The sequence below is a fragment of the Fundulus heteroclitus genome, chromosome 4 (assembly GCF_011125445.2).
Source record: "Fundulus heteroclitus isolate FHET01 chromosome 4, MU-UCD_Fhet_4.1, whole genome shotgun sequence".
NCBI lineage: Eukaryota > Metazoa > Chordata > Actinopteri > Cyprinodontiformes > Fundulidae > Fundulus > Fundulus heteroclitus.
Window position 1 is genome coordinate 35,225,120 of NC_046364.1, and position 16,959 is coordinate 35,242,078.

Consider the following 16,959-nt stretch of genomic DNA (forward strand, 5'->3'; position numbering starts at 1 on the left):
CTCTTTTCCATAAATTCACAAACTAAGAGGCAATTCCTTATATAAGGTCATGTAGGATGAACGATTAAAGTTTATTTATATAAATTAGTACCTGATTCAATGTCTAAATGGGATTTTAAATGTCGGCCTGTATCTGATGTTGAAAAATATCTGGAAAAACTTGAAAAACAGTCAATAAATGAGGGAAAACTCACAAGATGAACGGTGGGGGAGTGAGCGAAAATTAGAACAATCTGTGAAGACAAACCAAGCAGAGCTGTGATTAAAGGAAAGATTCTCTTTAGTGATTTGGAGCTGCTACAGGTGGGAAATACAGCAATTATGAATAAAGCAGAAGGTGCCAACTAAAATGGTGCAGAGTCTTTGTGTACTCATCAACAAAGTAATGGGAATCCAATCTGATGCCAACCACCTATTTATACGGAACATTCAGTTTCAATTCAGTTTATTTATACAGCAGCAATTTACAACACATATCATCCCAAGCCACTTTCCCAAAAAAAAGTAATTAAATTGAATCATACAGACAGATTCTTAGTCAATAATATAGATTATAAATGGATCTTAGTTATGAAACAATGCAGTAAAGTTCAGTTTATTATTGAAATTGGTTCAACGGTTTTCAATCAAACGAAACAGCAGATTGCATTGAGTTGCATTGCCTTACAGCATACACTATTCCTGGACAGTCACTTGCATCTTGTCGTGTCAAAACTTCAAACAGAGCCAGGCTCAGTGTGAGTGGCCCTTTGACACAACCGAATATGAAGGTTTGAGAAGACAGAGCTCACAAACACACTCAAAGGCATTCATGCAGAAGTACTTTCTATGCTAAAGACAAGTAAAAAGTTACTTGTCTTTAGCAAAGTTAAGGAGTTGTAGCTCCTTATGTGGCTTCATTACGGAGAGAAACACAGTTAATGAGCAGATAAGCTCTAGGCAGTTTTGAAGTCTATAGGTTAAAAGAGAGTACATGCAGTTAGTTGTGACAAATGCTCCGCCAGTAGCTATGTCTAGGAGTGAAACAGGGTTAGACTGATAGAGAGAGCCAACTTAATGATCATTAGGAGGACAATGTTCAGTTGTTGGCAGCAGCAGCTCAGCTGATGCCCCCCTCCAGGATGTTGTCACAGTTAAACAGAAAGACCAGATGTAGCTACCAAGAAGAGAAAAAACAGAATCTAAAGCTAAAAGTTTAAATAAAAGCAAATAATACAACATTGTAGAGTAGTAGGAGAATGTAGCAGAGTAAGGAAAAGTGGTCTTTTGTCCTCCAGCAGCCCAAGCAGCATAACTACAGAGATAGCTCAGAATAACCTAAGCCACTCTAACTATGAACTTTATCAAAATGGAAAGTTTTAAGCCAAGTCTTAAAAGTAGACAGGGTGTCTGCTTCACAGAATAAATCTGGGAGTTGGTTCCACAGGAGAAGAGCCTGATAACTGAAATATCTGCTTCTCATTCTACTTTTAGAGACTCTAGGAACCACCAGTAGACCTGCGGTCTGAGAGCGAAATGCTCTGTTGGGAATATATTGAGCAATCTCATGTATGATGGAGCTTGATTATAACGGGCTTTATCTATGTGAGAAGGATTTTAAATTATATTCTTGATTTAACAGGGATCCAATGAAGCAAAGGTAAAATAGGAGAAATATGATCTCTTTAATTTTCTTCAGAACTCTGGCTGCAGCGTTTTGGATCAGCTGAAGACTTTTAACTGCATTTTGTGGACTTCCTGATTGAAAAAAATTACATTAGTCCAACCTTGAAGTAACAAATGCATGGACTAGTTTTTCACCGTCACTCCTGGACAGGATATTTCAAATTATGAAAAAATTCCGGAGATGAAAGAAGGAAACCCAGGAAACCTGTTTAATATGGGATTTATATTACAAAAACAACATTTAGGTTCTTTATTTTGTTACCGGAGGTCAAATTGTTGCCATCCTGATTAGGTGATTAACTAAGCAGTTTCAATTTCAAAGACTGCAGTGCAAAAATGAGAACTTCTGTCTTGTCTGAAAAGCAGAACATTTTAAATCATCTATATTTTAAAGTTTTCAAAACATGCCTGTAGTCTAATTGGTTGGATTCATCAGGGCTTATGGATAAATATAGCTGATTATCATCAGTATAACAGTGAAAATGTATTCCAAGCTGTCTGATAATTTCCCCAATTGGAAGCACGTATATTGTAAAGAGAATTGGCCCAACACTTGTTTAGCAAATAATTTCTCAAGAATTTTATATAAGAAAGTAATATTATATATGGGTCTGAAATCTAATAGGCCATCTTGATTAAGAGAAGGTTTCTTAAGTAAAGGAATAAGTCCAGCTACCTTGAAATCTTGAGGTAAAACAGATTTTACTAAAAATAGATTAATCATATCTAAAATGGGTTCGTGATCAAAGGGAACACATTCCGGGATCATTTCTTTGGGACTGAGTCTAACACACAAATTGAAGGTTTAGATTAGGCTAATATAATAGATAACTAAACTACAAGATTTAGATAACTAGATTACCAGATTCTCTCCAATTTCCTAGGCTTGGGCTTTAAAGTACGCAATTCTGAATTAAACAAAGGAGAAGCAATCCTGTGAATAACAATCTGCTTTATATTGTTTGATAACACTGTGAAAAAGAACATCAATTTGTGAAAGGGTGTAATCTAAGTGGTTGCCCACCACTGTTGTTTGTGATACCGAGGAAATAAAAAATGGAACAGATTCCTTAAAGTTGTTGCAGCATTGTCTGATTAGATCTATTTATGCATGGGTTGATTACGCAGTTACATTAAACACAAAGGTTATTCAAAAAAGTGGTCAGGGCAGAATTTTGATGAAATACTGTTTTTTGTTCACATTTAATGCCATATGTCAAGCCTGTTGAGTCATAGATAGCATTAAAGGCTACACTGACTATCACTTTAAGTTTAACCCTCCTGCCTGTATAAAACGCCCTCTGCCTGTATTTGGGGGATTAACTAAGATGTATGTTTTCCAGAGTCGCTTGAACTCATTATGATAATCAGATAAAGATTAAAAAAAGCAAAGGTGTCCTCTCTATGCAGAAATGGGATGTTAACTAGAGCAAGTGATATGGAAGATTATTAACAGGTTTACCAACATGATAAAAGGGCTGACTCGATGCCTTTTGACATTTTGAAACCATTCTTCACAGGTTTAAGCACAAAATCATCATCGATTTGGCATTTTACCTACAAAAAAAAAAACCTTTTCTCCAGGTCCCTTCAAAATGCCTCAGCCAGAATAACATTTTACCCCACACTGGTAGCACTCCAAGCGCCTCAAAATATGAGAAGTATGCAGCCTTGTCAGGTAGTATGCTTCAAAAAAGTGTTGGAGGGGGTTGTTTTGAGGTATGATCTTTGAGGTCTGGAATGGACATGTCCACCTCTAGTCTATCTTTTTCCAGTTTTAATGATCATCATGGGGGTAAAATATGCGACTGAATGATTTTTGATTCCAAAACTGATCAGTTTAGGAACCCTTCTGTAATTGAAAGTAGCGCCATCAGTTGCAGTGATTTAACTAATCAAAACAAAACAAGGCATGCCAAGCAATGATGAGAAGGTCTCCAAACAAGCTGGCAGGCTGTCAGTTGGTTTGAGGAAATAAGTAGGCAGTAAGCACCTAAAAGCCTGTAGATAGTTTGCTGGCAGTTACTTTGTTACAACCCAATCGCTCCCACTTTCTCTCCCACCATGTAGCATTGTACACAGGCTGGAGCAGTGTATGGCATGTGGCGCTGAAAATGACTCAGGCTGCCCACCAGCTGCGAGCCCAGCTTGGTAGTGGAGAGGAGCAAAGCTACTTCATGCAGAGCTGGCAACGACCAACAACACCGGTGTGGGGGTTTTACAGCCAGAGGGGAGAGAAACAATGTCAAGCTGTTAAAATAAAGTTCGAAATCAGAATTATTGTTCATGTGTGCGACACAAAAAGGATTTTCTCTGTCTCGTGTAGCACAATAGGATAAAAAAAAAAAATGAAAGACGTGAATTAAAGAAGAATGTGAAAAAGGAAACGCTTTTTCCAGCTGAAAGTAAACAACCGAACAAAACCAAAAAAAATAACTGCACAAATCATGCATCCGTTTTTTACTTATTTATTTACTTATTAATTTTTGGTCGCAGGCCTTGGTGCCCTTCTCCAGCAGTCAGCCAGCACACTGGACATGTCACCAGTCCACCACAGGGCAACTTAGTATAGACTTCCACCTGTTCCACAAATAAGGATTTTGGAAAAGAGCATCAAAGCTGGTCCAGTCTAGGACTGAAGATCCCCTCAGAAATGTTTAGCTATAGTAAACAGATCCCGGTCTGCTGAAAGCTTAACAACAATTCAGTACAAACATCTCATACAAACCCTTGAGCACAGTGGTGGAAGGTGATCACTTGAACTGGTTTTCTTGCAGTTTTCTTGAGTCAACCACAACGTGTGTGCCATGACCCAGTAGATGGGCCTTAAAAGACTTGGATGGATCAAAAACCGATCCATTTTTTAATCCACCTTCTTCCACTAAACCAAGATCAGGTCGCAGGGTTACTAAACCAGGTCTAGGTGGGAAGCAAAGACATCCATCTCTCCACTGACATTCTCTTGCACACTCTGAGGGGTCCCAAGGTCTTCCCAGACCTGAAGGGAAAACATAGTCCTTCCATAGAATAATTGGTCTACCTTTGGGTCTCCTCCCTGTAGGAAGTGGCTGGAAAACGTCCAAAGGGAGCCGCCAGGACCATAAAGATCCTTTCACAAAAAAACTACATGAATGGAAAAGATACTGTTAACAAACAGGGCCTTGCAATTCCTCCACAGGATGCAAGAGAAAAATATTTTTTTCTTTAATTAACTTTATTAATTAAGGGCCAAAGCAACTTGGGCATGATGTAAAAGAAATGTAAGGGCCAATGAGAAACAACTTTGTTGATATTCAAAAGGTGGAAATGGTACCAAAGCCATTCCTAAGGGTTTGGGGCTCTTGGGAGAGTTGTGGGAGCCGTTATCCACAAATGGGGAAACACGGAACAGTGGTGGACCTTCCTAATAGTGGCCAGTTTACCATGATTGCTCCAAGAGTGTATCAGCGGTTCATCCAGGATGTCACAAAAGAACCATGAATGGAAATGAATCAAATGTATTTATGACATGTGATAAAATGTATTTTATCAAGGAAGCACGTTTGTCTTTTATTTCTGAAGAACAAAATCCGAAGCACCAAATGCCTCTGTTGCCTGCAGATCAGTGTTCACGTCAAACTTTTCGGGAAGGTGTGTTGCGTACGTGTAAAACTAACTATGTTACAGGAAAACATCATCATACTGACCATCAACCACCACTGGCGGCTGTGGTAGTATAATAGTCTCGATCTGTTATGGTGCTTTAGTACCTGGACTATGTGCAGGAAATAATCAAACCATGAATTCTGCTTTCTACCAGAACATCGAGAAGGGGACTGGTCACAGTACAAGACAATTTACCAAAGCCCAACAAAAAGCCCACATGTTGAAAAACCTCTGCAGATAAAAAACAGGAGGGGGATAATTCCTCCACTGTGATGTAAAACACTCATTACCAGCAATCACAAATCATTGATGGCAGTTGTTTCCCCCCAAGGGTGGCCAAAAGAGTTATTAGGTTTACAGAGCAATTCATTTTGCAACCAGGACCAGGATGTTTTGTTTGATAAATAAATAAATAAATCACTTTGAAACTTCCATTCGTATTAAAATTTTGTGCAATCTTTGTGAGATATTACAATTTATATGAAACATTTACATGTAACAAAGAAAGCTAAATCTATCAGGTGGCAAATGCTCTTTTAACAGCACTATACATGTTCCAATGGGAAAGAGAAGCAGGGGCGAACCCAGGCGTACACGTGCAGAACATGCAAACGCCAAACAGACCGAAACATTGCTGAGAAACGTACACCTGCACCGCTGCAGCAACAAATCCATACATCTATCAATTTCCAATACCAGCTTCAACTTACAGAAGGGGTTTATTGCAGATCAAGGAGGAAATTGCATTTTTCACTATCCCCATTGTAGACTTTCTTGTAATCTTTAAAAGCGGTCTGTATCTGCAGTCTTCCAAGTTTTCTGAAGGACTATAGAGTCATTTTTCATATTTGATTGCAGACTGTTTTGGAGATTCCTAAGAAATGTAACTCAAGGAATAGACTAAGGCTCTTTCTGAACAAAACAGATTACTTGACAAAGAAACCATTTTAAAACTGAAATTTATCCTCTCACACAAATTTGTCTCATTTCTTTTATGGACTATGAATATGAAGAATGATGAAAAATAGTATTCTAGATCCAACAAGGTAATTCCCAAAAACGTCCCACAGAGCGAATGATAAACTGATACGTTTTTAAATTGGGGCACACAATAATTGTTTTGATGTGTGGTTTCATGCATAACAAATTATTTATTTTATAATTTTTATACTTCTTATCAAGCCAAATGAAAGTTTAAAAACAGCATAGTAATCATCTGTTTAAAAAATAAGACACCATGTGCCTCCCAGTGTGTTTTTCTAACATATTTGAAAACAGGGACATTTAACATCAGATCTAACAAGATAAAAAAAAATCAGGTAATACAAATAAAAGATAAGAAGCATGCTCTCTGTTTAACCCTGGCTTTTAATGCAGTTTGCTTCTGACTCTGGAGTTGAGTGACGTCCATGGTAAGATCCAAAGAGCTTTCAGTAGAAAGATTGTAGCTGCTTATAATTCTGGTAGGAACTTAAAGAGGTCTCCAACATGCCCTGCTTTGGCCGTGCAAGCAAGTTCACCATGAAAGCAGGCTGAAAGAGGTCATTGAGGGACCTACAGCAAGCTCTTGCTGAAGCTGTTGTTGATGGGAAAGTGCAAGCATGTACAACGAGAAAGAGACTGTGCAAGTTTAACATAAAATTTTATTATTTGGACACCAGAAAAAAAAGACATGTTTGGCAGAAACAAGCTTTGCTGCAGAAGGACTTTGCCGACTCACCACAATGGAGCGCACCATGAAATCTCCATGAGAGGATGGTTGAGGAAAATGTGAGACAGTACAGTGTATGCACCAAGGACTGGCTCAGGATTAAGAAATTAAAGTCCAGGGACGAGGAGTCAAAGCCCAGAACTTGACTTCTATGAGATGCTGTGGGGTGGCTTGGAACGAGCTGTACGGCCAGGAAACTTTTCGAATACAGATTATATTAAACAAATGAGTTAGTCAAACAGCTGAAAGTGGGGCAGACTTTCCTCAGGCTGATGTCAGAAACTGATAGATGGCTACAACGAGGGTCTCTCTAAGGTTACTTTAACCACAGGGGGTAACACTAGCTATTGTCATGGTGGTGTTAGGGTGTCAACCTTTTATAAAAGTTTCAACTTTTATAAAAAGGATAAAAGTGCAAGGCAAAAATGAATGATATTGGTTTACTTAGACGGCTCTCAGAATGTGAATCCCAATAAGCTCTTGAACTCAGAAGAAATGCAGAATGTGACATAAATTAAAAAGCAAATTATTTGTTTACATTCGATTCCGACATGACAACAGCGACCACAATCCCATCTTTCTAAGTGATAGGGGCAACAGCGGCGAAGAAGCCAGGGAGTTTGTCCTGTAATCCTCTGCTCTGACTTTCTCAGTCGTTGAGTCCTTGGGTAAGACACTTCGCCCGCTTTGCCTGCTAGCAGTGGTCAGAGGACCCGGTGGCGCCAATTGTATAGGTAGGTTACCACCATCAGTGTGTGAATGTCAGTATGAGTGGGTGAATGACTGAAGTGTAAAGCATTTTAGGGTCCTCGTGACTTGATAAGGCGTCATACAAGTACAGGGCATTTACTCTTTACCATACTGTGTCCCAGCTGTTTCTATGGTGAGAGCAAAGGGGCGTGGCCTTGCAACACTTGGTTTTGGGTCACGCTTAAAGCACTTCTTATTTGCACATAACCACTGTTACGTCTAGTTTGAAGTGTCCCAATATAGAACTTTTGATGACACAGTTATTCCACTTTATAAATCTGGGGACAGACACCATTTTACAAATTATAGGCCTGTTTCTCTACTTCCACAGTTTTCTAAAATTTTGGAGAAATTGTTTGTGAGTAGATTAGATTCATTTATTAATAAACATAAACTGCTTTCTGAAAGTCAATATGGATTCCGATCACAAAGATCTACAGCAATGGCAGTCATTGAATTGATAGAGGAAGTCACCAGCGCCTTAGATAATAAGAAATCTGCAGACGGTGTATTTATTGATCTCAAAAAAGCTTTTGACACAATAAATCATGAAATATTAATTAATAAATTGGAGCGCTATGGCATCCGGGGAGTAGCCCTGCATTGGATGAAAAGTTATTTAAGTAACAGGCAACAATTTGTGCAAATGGGTGACTGCCAGTCATCGTGCTCGGACATTGTTTGTGGTGTCCCCCAGGGGTCAGTATTGGGGCCAAAATTGTTTATTCTATATATAAATGACATCTGCAAAGTTTCGAAAATACTTAAGTTTGTTTTGTTTGCAAATGATACTAATATTTTTTGTACAGGTGATAATTTGGATCAGCTTGTAGTTGATATCAACTTAGAGTTACGTCACCTTAAGGTATGGTTTGATATTAACAAATTATCATTAAATTTGGTTAAAACCAAGTTTATATTGTTTGGAAACTGCAAAAGCAAAACAAATGTACATATCCTAATAGACAATAAGACAGTAGAGAGAGTTAAGGAAATTAAATTTTTGGGAGTAATGATAGACGATAGGATTTGCTGGAAACCTCATATAAAATACATTCAAACAAAAATATCTAGAAGTATTGCTGTTCTCAGCAAAGCAAAACATTTTCTAAATTATGCTGCTCTTTATATTCTGTATTGCTCACTTATCTTACCTTACTTGAGTTACTGTGTGGACATATGGGGTAACACCTACAAAACCTCACTGCGGCCATTATGCACGTTACAAAAAAGGGCCATCAGAATGATTCACAAGGCAGGATTCCATGACCATACTAACACACTATTTATAAAGTCCTGCCTCCTCAAACTCCCCGATCTGGTAGAATTTCAAACAGCTCGGCTGATGTACAAAGCTAGAAATAAACAACTACCGGATAATATTCAAAAGCTGTTCACTGATAGAGAGGGGGGATATGACTTCAGGGAAAATCTTAACTTCAGAATTTTGAGGGTTCGAACCACCATGAAGAGAAAGTGCCTTTCAGTCTGTGGTGTAAAGGTCTGGAATAAACTCCAGAAAGAGCTGAAGCAATGTCCATCCATGAGCCTGTTTAAAAAAAGGCTTAAACTGATGTTTTTCAACAGGTATTGTAATGAGGAGAGATGAATGATATATCTGAGCACTGTGTATGTGTGTGTATGTTGATATGCACGTGTGCATTTATGTGTATGTATGTAGATGCATATATTCATATGTGTATATGCATATATTCATATATGTATATGTGTATAAATATAATTGTTTATATTTTTTGTGAATTTTGGATCAATACATTGTTGGTTAATAGGAAGGTACTTTAAGTGAAATTAGAGGGAGTAGGGGTATGAAAAATAAGTTTTACTTCTTCATACCCCTTTTCAGACAACTTTCTTTAATCACTAATCAATGTCAGAAATCAGGGTAAATATACCTGATATATTTTATTTATAGGAAAATTTTGTTTATCTCATCTCTATTTATGTTCAAATGATTTAATTGAACTGGAACAGAAAATGTAATTTAATGTTTATCAATTACTTTTTTATGTAGTGCTTGGTTGAAGAATTTCCTAAATTGATTATTTTTTATTATTATGTGGTACTTTCTGAAATTGATTTATTTAATATTTGTTAAATGTGTGTTAAATTTGTTAAATTGTCTGAAATAAATTCATTCATTCATTCATTCAGTTAACTGATGGTAATCAGCATGAAGAATAACATTTTTTAAGTTAAAATAGTTTGATATCATACAATGTATTATGTTATATAGTTTGACGCATATCAACGTATTTAGTTTGATATAACTGTCAGTCAACGTCAACAAGCAAGCACAAGGACATTTTACTTGTATACACATCGTCACAATAACAAAAACATAAACATAGCAGGATGCCTTTGATTTATTCTGGTATGTTACTCCAGGGAAAATTGTAATGTATTGAGTATATTAAATTTGGACCTACTTGATTAGTCTGACTGCAAATATAGAATACCTTTAAGGATAGTTCAAGCATGAACATGTGAATGCTTACAGTCTGTTTTTAGGACAAATGTATATAATATAGAATATTTTGTGTTACGGCACTAGGAATAAATTGAGCAACTGCAGCTCAGTGTATAGAGTAGTTGTTTGTGCAATCGGATTCCAGCTTCTCCCTGTTACATGTCAATGAACCCCTGGGCAAGGCACTTAACCCCAAGTTGACTGCCGATCAGTGTACGGTGTGTTTCGGTGAAGGTGGCTAGAACACAAAGTGCTTTCAGTGGTCAGTATGACTAGAAAGATGCTATGAAAATTCGGTCTATTTAAAATATGGAATTAATCTAAATATGATCAAAAATCTTTTAAAGTAGATTCATTTATATAGATTTCTTTTTGAAAGGGAATGTTCGGCTTTATAATTTTGTTTCTCCTCAACAAGCATTCAAAATGCTGACTTTTCACTACATGAAAGGGCATATTAAGTCATGCATGTTTAACGTAGCAATCAGCGAGCGCTGATGATGTATCAGTTTATTGAAGGAGTGCCCCATTGTCAAGTGGATATTTTAACAACTACCTTGATTAAGTGCCAATCAGCAGGAGGGGTGAATATGATTCAGACCAACTTCCACATTGATGCAAATACTTATTTATACCAAAGCTTTTCTCTGTATGATGTTTTTGTTTTGGGGAGGAACAATGGTATCTCCAGAAACTTTTCTAAGGAGAGTGACTGGAAACAAGCAGTCTCAAGTTTGTCACCAAAAAATTCCCTTTGAAACCCCAGAAATACATTATCTTCTGTGGCTTAAAATGCTGTACCGCTTCCATTTTTTTTTTTTTTTTTACCAAAATATGATACATAGCAGGGTTTGAGTTGCAATTTGTGAAAATTTTTTACTCTCTTAAATACAATTGCTGTGGATTGAGTGAGAAAAAATACACGACATATAAGACAGTCTGGTCAGATGGGAATGGGGCAGAACGTTTTTATTTTCTTTTTATTATTGATTTAAAGTATATACACACACACACACACACACACACACACACACACACACACACACACACACACACACACACACATACATACATACATACATACATACATACATACATACATACATACATACATACATACATACATACATACATACATACATATATATATATATATATATATATATATATATATATATATATATAATTTTTTTTATTTGTTATTTGGAACAAGGACAATACCTTCTTAATGGCACCTCTGGGCATGAATGGGCTCGTGCTTTCTTCCTGATATGTCGTGCCTTTGATGCTGACGTTGTTACTCCTGTGCACGTGTGCAACCTTCCCTCCTCGCGCTCCCAGAGGCTCAACGCCAATTATTCAATTAACGGTGTTAGCCAAGGAGTCGGCCCTGGCACGGCCTTTTCCCAATTAGACAGGAACACGTGAACCCTCCACCCCCTACTTAGAGACGGGCAAATGGGGCACGCGTGTCTTCACAGATACACGCAACACTCCGAATGTCCAGGAAAACAAAATTGTGTGCTTTGTGAGTGAAACACGACAGACAAGAGATATGCACGCTCTAGTGAACGCCTTCATGCGCTGTTTCTCCTTTCTCCTACCTCCTTCTTGGCTTTGTGTCAGCTCTTGCTTGTGGGTTGGGAATGACTACGAAGACGCGCTGCAGCGGCCCAATCCGAGAGCTCGTTTCAAAAGCAGAAAGCCTCTTACATATGAGGAAGTAAGAGCGGCAGCAGAAGGAGGCTCCAGCCCCTCGGTCTCACTAGGTCCAGGCTGCGTCTCGCTGGCCGCTACAAGCCCCGCTGCACCTCAGGGCCCGCCGACGGCTCGGATCTGGATCGGGGCTCTCTGGCGAGCCGTGGAGCGCGTCTTTGGAGCCCCCTGGGTCTTTCTCCGCCACCGCTGGTGTCCGAAGAAGCGTCGAACAGCGTTGCGCATTCCGTGTCCTGCCCGCGCCTTTGAGCCGAGGCAGATTAGACGCTTCCAGGCAGCAGGCGCAGAGACTGCCGCTACTACCCCGGACTGGGAGGGACCCGGCGGAGCCGCCTGGACCCAGTGGTGCAACATGAGCGGGACCGTAGGGGTCCTCGGCGTGAGCCCGGGCGAGGGAGCCACGGATGCGCTGACGGACCTGAGCGTCGATGAGGTAATCACCGTGGACCAGCACTCGCAAGAGATGGGCACGGTGACGATCACCGTGGCGATTCAGGCGGCGGAGGACGAGGAGCCGGAGGAAGAGCGCTCCGGTAATGTTGAGTGCCTCCGAGGCAGCTGTAGCGAAGACGAGCTGGGGAGGCACGACAAATCAAGGTAGGACTTATTTCCGACTTCATCGGCTGTTTTTTTTTTTGGTTTTCTAGTGCGATTGTATAAGAATTCGCCTAAGCCTGAGAAGTTCCCCCAAAAAAACTCTACTCTCATTGGAGTTGGAGGGGAGATGTTGGCTGTTCCACTGAGGGCTGATCACCAGCAGCTGGTGGAGTGAAGCGCACGAGTAGATCTCTTCTGTTTGGAAGAGTTTTATGAAGGAAAAAAAAAAAGATGCAGATCAAACAAAAGCGGACATTCCTACAGGTGAATTATCTCTGAAGGCAAAACACGCCACACGGCATAACACTGAGACAATGGGCAAGAATCGGGAGCCTGGAGCTTCAGCCGCACTTGATGGGTATTATTATCGCCGGGGAGGGACGTGTTTTCAGCGCTGTTAAACAGACACCTGAGTCTGGCTGAGGACAGCAACCTTCGCTTTAATCTAATTCCCCTGCGTCATGCCTTGCTATTTTTATCCCCTGGTCTATAAGGTCCCCCACTCTGCGTACGCAAACAGTGAGTCAGTCAGCGGTGGAAAGGCCAAAGGTGAAAATAGGTCGAGCTTCATTCCAGGCGTTTGTTTTTACTCGCAGGTGGCACATTTTGTTTTTCTTTTTTTTTGGGGGGGGGTCAGTCTGAAAAAGCAGGTTTGGATCGTGTTGTGATTACTACAGCATTCCTTTAGAGTCTATGCTTCAGTTAACACAAATCAAAATCAGAAATAAGAGTTGCATGCGGCTCTAAACCTTGTGCGTGACTTGTAAATACTCGAGGCTGTCTGCATCCAAAGTCCTGTGGATGTGGGCCCCTAGGAGCTGCGTGGTCAGCCTGCTGGAAAGCTGAGGGTGTGTGTGTGTGTGTGTGTGTGTGTGTGTGTGTGTGTGTGTGTGTGTGAGAGAGGGAGGGAGGAGGTGATGAGTCATGCACAAATTTCATTCAGCCCCTCACTCCACTCTGCAAAACTACCAGAGTACTCTGCTTCAGTCTCTGCCAGGTGTTGGTCAGCTTGATACTGATGATGATGATATTAGCAAGTTGAACTCCAGAGCACCATTTGTACTCTAGGTTATTTAAAGCATCTTACAGTAGAAAGTAGCTGAAGAAAATCTAAGACAAACCATGCATTGAAAAAAAACCTTTGTTGCATTAAAAATAAATAGGGAAATTGTAATCCAAAGCAAATGGCTAATGCATAAAATAACTATTGACCTTTTTTTTTATGGGAAAACTGGATTTGTTTTCAGTTCTTATTTAAAGACGTCAGCGTTTTCTGCACACTCCTGGTTTTCAGGAAGTTTGTTCCAGAGCTGCAGACCATAGAAACTAAATGTCTGTCCTAAAAATGGTTTCTAACTCTATGACCTGAGGGGTTTGCACCGTAGTTCATACCCAGTAAGGAACTCTGCAATATGTTTCAGCATATGAGCATTCATAGCCAATAACAAGATATTCTTGGTATTGGTGAGGACCTCTGGTGGGTGCTGCTGCATTTTGGATGAGCTGCACCCACCAGATTGACACAAGTAAAGAAACAATCACAGAAATCTAACCAATTAAAAATATCACCCCTTTTTATAATCGTATATTCTGGGTTGTCAATATTCTGATATGCTTTTCAAAAAGGTGTGAATTAGTAGTCTGACTGTAATGGATTGTTCAGGTACTTCTAAAAAATGGTGAAAAGGTAAATTTGTCACTCATTTCAGAAAGTGAGATTCTTAGATTTGTTCCATGTAGTGTAAAATATTTAAAGCATTTTTCTTTTTTTGATTATGATTTTCAGAAGATGGACAACCAAAAATCTGTATTTCAGAGCATATTGCATAACACCAATTAAAAAAAAAAGCTAATTTAATGTTTTGTAATGGTCATTATGCCTACACTATTGTGGAGGATTGCTGATTTCACCTCCACAATGTAAGCTACAAAGAAGCTAAAGAACCTGGTTGTTCACAGCATATTCATAGAAAGTTAAGTGGAAGGACAAACGGTGGAAGGAAAGGAAGTGCTTTCTTCTTCTGACGAGCTTTATGGATATGCTGATTTCATTTTCCAGCAGGACTTGGCACTGTTAAAGGTACCAGAATCTGGTTCAATGAATATCATGTAACTGTGCTTGATTGGCCAGCAAACTAGCCTGACCTGGACCCTATAGAGAGAATCGATGGGTTATTGTTGAGGAAGATGAGACGGCGGGCCCAACAATAAAGATAACCTGAAAGTTGATGTCAAAGTACGGTAAATTGGGCTTCCACCTCAGCAGTGCCACAGGCTTATCGCCTCAATGCCACGCCGCATTAATTAATACAAATGGAGTCCCAACCATTTGAATGCATGGAGATGAACATACTTTGACATTTTTGTTTTGAAATATCCCTTGTCAATCTTATGTAATCTAATTTTCTGAGCCACCAAGTATTGGTTTTCTTTATCTTTAACTCGTAATCAACAAAATTATAAGAAACAAAGTCTTGAAATATCTCCCTCAGTGCAATCAATCTGTTTCACTTTCTGAAATAAGTGACAAAATAATTAAATTTAAGATATTCCAATTCTGAGCTGTATCTGTTAAAAATTATGTATCTGAATCCTTAACTACAGTTTCCTGCGTCTTCCTGTTTCATATCATCTAATCTTGTGCTTTTGTGACCAAAATAATACTTCTGGTTTATTTGTATTAAGCTTGAAGAAATTGTAGCCCATCCATGTTGCGTCCTTGACGATTAGGGACTGATTATGTGGTCTCAGATGGTTGTCATCACCATATGTGGAGATGACAACCATGTATGGTGAACCCCTGGGTAAGAAATGTTGTAATGCATAATAATTGGAACTAGGGTGATGAAATGGATAGTCTAAAAGTGGTTTGAAAATGAACCCTTAAGAAACCCCTCATGCATCACATAATACAAAGTAGCCCTGGTCTGTTAGATAACCAATCATTTGTTTACAGCCAGCTTTCAAAACCCACAATGGCACGATGCAATTAACACTTCAAATGTTATGTAGAAAATGTATTACAATGGCACCAGAAAACATAGAAGTTCAGTATACAGTTGAAATGCAGTCCTTTTTTAATTTTATTTTTTATATAAGTTTATTTTTTTTTTATATTTTGAAAGTGGGGATTGTTACAGATGTGACTTGACTGAAGCCTCTAAAGCTCATTGTAGCAAGGTGAGCAGGAAGCACAGTAAGCAAAATGGACGTTCATTTTGAGAATTGAACTACAACATTAAATCAAAGATGTGGCATAAATCGAAACATGAACACCGAGGGACACTATTGATTTGTTTAAAAATTATAGTTGCTATCAAAAATGGCACCAAAGATGTTTACTGAACGAAAATGATTATCATCGGACTTTTAAAAAAGCATTTAGTTCCTGCTGTTAGAACCCCTGACTTGTCGCTGTTTAACTTAAGGAAGTTGGCAGGCGTCTGTGAGATGAAGGTGGGAGATTGGAGTTGGGTTTTTTTTTTTTTCTTTTTTGTAGAGCTGGGTGTCGACAGCATATGAAAATGTCCCACATTTCCTTTGTGACAGAGGTACAAGCTGGATGATGAACCAAATGGGGGCAAAGACAGATCCCTGGGGAACACCACTGAGAACCAGTAAGGACTGTGCTCTGAAATGTCTTAACTGTACCTGCTGCTTAGTCTGACGGGTACAATTTTAAACCAGGCATACGAAGAGCCGAAAATGCAAACTTATTCTAATCTCCTTGTGAAACTATCATGATTGTATGAATGCAGACCTCTGACCTAGAATCGCAAGTTGTGGTCCAGAGTTGGCTATCCGATCATTTTGGATTTACTTTTCTTTTTAAAGTAAATGCAGATTAGGGCAATCTCATCCAGAGGGTCTGCATCATGTTTTTCAAAGTTTTAACGTGTTTCAAAGAGGTAAATAAAAATTAACAATGTTAATATAGCTGCTTTTTATTATGGGATGTTGATTTAGTGAGCCACCATATTCTTTGTGGGAGGGAGAGTCTGTGACTCTGTGCCCTTCAGATGGGGAGGCCTTGGCAGTTTAAGAACTGATTTGGACATGAGGTCTGGTGCTGAGATCCAGCTTGTTGACGGCTGCAGGGGAAAAATCCGAAAGTAGGAGGGGGACGCAGAGAACCATTCGTGATATGTAGCGAAATGTCAGGAGGCTGCTTCTTTGCCAGCCATTTGTAAGCGTCTGCCTTATTGTCTTACTGCAAGCAACAGAAATATGCAACAGTTGTAATGTTGGTGCTTCATTTAAAACGTGAAACCTTTTTTCAGATTTCTAAGCACTCAGCAAATCTGTGATCCGTGTTCTCTTCCCACACACAGTGGTGCAGGCACCAGTGGAGGGGAGTTGGAGGAGGAGAGCTGGCAGCCCCCAGACT

The 16,959-nt window shown here is 39.3% G+C and overlaps 1 protein-coding gene across 1 annotated transcript; it reads left to right on the forward strand.

The window, feature by feature from the left end:
- Positions 1-11,660: 11,660 nt before the first annotated feature.
- On the forward strand, positions 11,661-16,956 carry larp6a (La ribonucleoprotein 6, translational regulator a; the record flags this gene model as incomplete). The annotated part of the gene is made up of 3 exons (XM_036135731.1): positions 11,661-12,572; positions 16,122-16,189; positions 16,904-16,956. Coding segments are annotated over exons 1-3 (879 nt in total), but the record flags the coding sequence as incomplete, so codon positions are not given.
- Between the last annotated feature and the right edge of the window lie 3 nt (positions 16,957-16,959).